This window comes from Microtus ochrogaster, chromosome 16 (assembly GCF_000317375.1).
Source record: "Microtus ochrogaster isolate Prairie Vole_2 chromosome 16, MicOch1.0, whole genome shotgun sequence".
NCBI lineage: Eukaryota > Metazoa > Chordata > Mammalia > Rodentia > Cricetidae > Microtus > Microtus ochrogaster.
Window position 1 is genome coordinate 56,615,796 of NC_022018.1, and position 5,172 is coordinate 56,620,967.

A 5,172-nucleotide genomic window follows, 5' to 3' on the forward strand; every position below is an offset into this window, starting at 1 on the left:
TGTAGACCAGGCTGGTCTTGAACTCACAGAGATCCGCCTGCCTCTGCCTCCCAAGTGCTGGGATTAAAGGCGTGCGCCACCATCGCCCAGCTGCTCTGTTTTTTAGACAGGGCCCCTCTATGTATCCCTGACTGTCCTTTAACCTAAAGAGTTCTTTCCTTGCCTAGGCCACACAAACACATTTAATGCTGATTTCTAACTATTGTCTCTTTCTCTACAGGACCTTATGGATTTTCTAAACCCAAATGGTAGTGACTGTACGCTGGTCCTCTTCTATACCCCGTGGTGCCGGTTTTCCGCTAGCCTGGCCCCTCATTTTAACTCTCTGCCTCGGGCATTTCCAACTCTTGCCTTTTTGGCATTGGATGCATCTCAGCACAGCAGGTATCTTGTGGCTTATCCTGTCAACTGATGGCCGTAGTCGTATAATGCCTTTGTTGGTTAAACTTCAAATATGGGCTAGGCAGTGGTGGCGCACACCTTTAATCCCAGCACTCGGGAGGCAGAGGCAGGTGGAAATCAGTGAGTTCGAGGCCAGCCTGGTTTACAGAGTGAGTTCCAGGACAGCCAGGACTACGACACAGAGAAGGCTGCAGTAGGGAACTCAACAGGCCTTTGTAAAGGATGGAAGAGAAAGGCAAGTGTGGAGGCTGCTGGTTGCCAGGCTCCTCCGAGCGCTGGTGGTGCTGGTGCCGGGTTCTAGGAGTCCCTAATGAAATAGTCTGGTTGTGTGTGTGGGGGGGGCATAAGAATGGCAGGAAATGGCATTTGATGGCAGGGACATGGCTAGAGGACCAGATTACATTGGCACAGGTGGTATCACATAGGGGTCTCTGTGACAGTAGCCTACAGTGTGGGCCCAGCCCCGTGCTGTGCTGGGTCTGGGCATGGTTTTGTTTTTTTAATTGTCTTCTTTTTAAAGTGCTTTTATTTATTTATTTAACGTATGTATATGGGTGTTTTGGCTGCATATATGGCTGTGTACTGCATGCCCATGGAGGCTGGAAGAGGCTGCTGGATACGCTGGGACTGGAGTTACATGAGCCAATATGTGGGTGCAAGGAGTCAAACTCAGGTCCTCTGAAAGAGCAACCTGTGCTCTTAACCACTGAGCCATCTCTGTTTCCCTTCTTTTAATCTTAAAAAATGTATCATTTATCTGTCTTTGTGCATGTGCTCATGTGTATGAGTGCCTGAAGAAGCTAGGAAAGGGTGTCAGGACCCCGAGACAGAGTTAGGGGAGGTGAGCACTGGACATGGGGTGTCAGGTCCCCGAGAGAGAGAGTTTCATTTTTTTACATTTATTTATTGATTTAGTGTGTGTATGTGTTTTGACTGTTTATGAAGAAATAAGTTGTCCCTCAAATTAATAATTATCATATTTAAAAGACTTATTTTTTTTAATTTATGGTATGCTAGGGTGCGTTAGAGGAACAGAACTGATAGACGGAATCTGTATTATTAAACAGGGATCTGTTAGAGTGGTTTACAGGCTGTGGCCCAGCTAACCCAGCAAGGACTGACTCCAGTAGTTCTTCAGTCCACGAGGCTGGACGTCCCAGCTGGTCTCGTCTACACTGAAATCCCTAAGAAGTAGGCACTAAAGCCAGCGAAGGAACGCCTCCTGGGCAGGATGGAAGAACTTGCCAGCTAGGGTGAGGGCAAGCGGGCAAAAGGCTAAAACTTCTTTCGTGTTCTTTTATGTAGGCTGTCACCAGAAGGTTTGGCCAGATTTAGGGTGTGTCTTCTTAACTCAAATTATACATATTTAGGGTGGGTCTTCTTACTTTAAATGACCCAATCAGGAAAATTCCTCGCAGGTGTGTCCAGCTGCTTGGGTCTTAGTCGATTCCAGATGTGGTCAAGTTGACAACCACGGTTAGCCATCACACATGGTATGTGAGTGTCTGCGTGTGTGTGGAGGCAGGAGAGTGTCGGGTCCCTGGAGCTGAGGTTACAGACAGTTGTGAGCTGACAGATACAGGTCACTGCGCCATCTCGTCAGCCCTAACTTAGCGACCCATCTAGCTGCTCCAGGATAGTGTCTGCCAGGCCTAAGGATAGCGACACTGTTCAGGCTCCAACACACAACAGACTCTGGCACTTAGGCCTGCAGTGCACTCTTTCCTGCACTCCCTCCCAAAGGCTGTCGGTGACGGCCTCGCTGCCTCCTTTGCCTGAGTGTGGAGGACCCTCGTTTTCATTACAGCGGCTGGAGCGTGTGTTTGATTCATCTGCCAGTGTCTGAAGGACCAGAGTTACGTGCTCATCCAGCATCGACTGTTCAGTCACAGCAGAAGCCAAGGCTTCCTTAGTGAGGTTCAATAATTTCCCCAAAGGTTATAGTGAGTTCTGTCCTCAAACCACGGCTAGAACCCAGACTTGTCTGTGTGAAGGCGAATCAAGCCTGCAGGTTGGTTCTTCCGAGTTCTCCCTTCTTAGATGTCAGCCTCCTGGCGTGTAGGTTGAGTCATGGATTCCTTTGTACCAGTTTGCCAAAGAATTGCTTACTATGCTGATCCTTTTGAGGGAGGGATGGGCATTATGAAGTTTGATTTTTTTTTTCTGTCAAGAAAATTGACACACTTTGTTTTATCCACAAATTAGAATTTTCTGGTCTGAGTTGTTTTGACATTTGGAATTTAAATAGAGGAACCACTGGGTCTTGGCTAGAGCCATGTGCTAATAGCAATTGAGTTGGATGGCAGAGTAGGAGCGCCCGAACCCTGACCCATGAGGAAGTGGTGAGGAGCAGACCAAAAGTCAAGAGTTCGACATAGGCAAGCCATGTGAGAAAGCATGTTTGGGGCTTTCTAACCTGCCTCCTCCTTTCTCCTGCAGCCTTTCCACCAGATTCGGCACCGTAGCTGTCCCTAACATTTTGTTATTTCAAGGAGCTAAACCCATGGCAAGGTTTAATCACACAGACCGAACTCTGGAAACGCTGAAAATCTTCATCTTCAATCAGACAGGTATGCAGACATAATATTCTGAGGGGGAGGAAAGACACGATCTCATTGTGCAGCCCTGGCTGGCCTGGAACTAGCTCTGCAGACCAGGCTGGCCTCGAACTCACAGAGATCCGCCTGCCCCTGCCCTCCTGAGTGCTGGGATTAAAGGCGTGCTCCACTGTCGTGTGTTCCATTTATTAATCCATTTGCCGATGTTTGAATTCCTTAGTGTTTGCCAAAGCTTATGGCCCTATGGTTTATTTCTTGTAAAAAGTTTGATTGTGGTGAGCTGAAGAAACCTTCCCCTGGAAAATGTCCCTTTTCAGACTTACAGCCTTGGCCACGAGCGTCCGCTTCTCTCTGAGGAAACGAGTGCAGTTTACAATGCATCTCAGTGCACACTGTGCTCAGTTTTCTTCTAACATGAGAGAGCAAAGATCCTCATTAGCTCAGAGGTGAGAGGCTGCAAGGTCGCTGGATCCCTGATTGGTGTGGGGAAAGAAAGCCATTGTGTGTAGTGCTTGTAGATAAATTCTAGGTGCCCGCCATCTTTAGTGATCACTGACCCAATTGTTCAAGCGATTCTTTCAGTAACTTATTTAAAGGCATCTTGACTTTAACATAAATCAACCCATGAGAACATTTGCGAGTGGTCTTACTTGTTGAGCTTTGGTCTTAAGAGAACAAAAGTCTACTCTACCAGGACGTTGGCTAGGAAAGCTTTGAGGAGCCACAGAATCTCTGGAGGTTTAGCTTTGAACTGCTGGACAGATGCCTGACCCTTTGATGTGCTAGGAAGAAAGGCAAGTGACAAATCGTCCTGGCACGCAGGTGAAATCCGTCCAAGATACGCTTGCCGTGCTGTTTGCTTAAGGGTCGCTTGTCATTTTGCATGCCATGCATGGTGCTGTAGACAAGCCTTAGATGTGTTTTCTCTCTAATTTGAAACAATTGATTTCTCTTTCAGGTATAGAAGCCAAGAAAAATGTGGTGGTAACCCAGGCTGACCGACTGGGCCCTCTCCCCAGCACGCTGATAAAGACCGTGGATTGGCTGCTTGTGTTTTCCTTATTCTTTTTAATTAGCTTTATTATGTATGCTACCATCCGGACTGAGAGCATTCGCTGGCTGATTCCAGGACAAGAGCAGGAGCACGCAGAATAGAGACACTAAAGGGAAGAGGGGGTGCCTGGCGGGACTGATGTTACAGTCGCGGGTATTTTCTCTCCAAGCGCTGACTTGCAGTGGAAGTCGGATTCAACAGTCAGGTTCTTGTTGAAGTACTGGAGGGCTGGAAGGTTTGCGTGTGGGCGTGCTCTTACTGTGAGAATTTGCAGATGCAGAAGCGCTTGCTAGAATCAACTGTTCTTGATTTTAATACTTGAACATGACGAATTCCTCTTCCAGCGTCGCTAAGCAGGAAAGTATGAGAAAAGTACCAGGAGGGGTGTGGGCCTCTCAGTAGCACCTGTGAGAAGTAAAAGGTCACGCGCCCATTGTTCTGCGATCTCTGCTTTCTCTGAAGGAATTCCAAGTGGTTTCACTTGTTTCTAGGAATGGCAGATGTTGGAGAAAAAAATAAACATTCTAATTAAAACCTGTTAATGCTGTGCTGGAGCATAAAATTCAGTCCGCTATATAACAGCTGTGCATTATTTGAGCACTGAGCTGGGTGATAGTGGGCATGCCCTTGGTCCCAGCGCTTGGGAGGCAGAGGCAGGTGAATCTCTTGATTTTAAGGCTAGCCTGTTTTACTGAGTGAGCTCCAGGATGGCCATGGCTACAGAGAGACTGGATTGAAAAACCAAAGCAAACAAACCTGAACCCTGAGCTGGATTGAGATCCAAAAGAAGTATGAAACACCATTCCTGTCTGAAGATGAGTCTGGTCTAGTTGAGGACACATTTAGAAAAGAGATGACATGGGCTGCTGAGATGGCTTAGCACATAAAGACACTTGCCACCAAGTGTGAAGACTCTTGTGTGCGTTCAGTCCCTGTGTCTGCATGGTGGGAGGAGAGAACTGACTTCTAAAAGATGTCTGCTGACCACGTGCACACAGGCTTAGAAAAGTGCACATTTTATAGAGACAACATATAATTTATACAAGCCTCTTTTTAAAATTATTATTATCATTGGTTTTTAGAGACGGTTTCTCTGTGTTGCCCTGGCTGTCCTGGAACTCGCTCTGCAGATCCTCCTGCCTCTGTGCTTTGCGTTTT

General features: G+C 47.2%; 1 protein-coding gene across 1 annotated transcript in view; it reads left to right on the forward strand.

The window, feature by feature from the left end:
* Positions 1-5,112, forward strand: part of Txndc15 (thioredoxin domain containing 15) — a 12,559-nt gene extending 7,447 nt beyond the window's left edge. The window contains exons 3-5 of the mRNA XM_005355254.2: positions 221-384; positions 2,842-2,972; positions 3,919-5,112. Coding sequence (XP_005355311.1) covers positions 221-384; positions 2,842-2,972; positions 3,919-4,115 — 492 coding nt within the window. The 3' untranslated portion in view covers positions 4,116-5,112. The remainder of the gene's footprint in view (positions 1-220; positions 385-2,841; positions 2,973-3,918) is intronic.
* Positions 5,113-5,172: the final 60 nt, after the last annotated feature.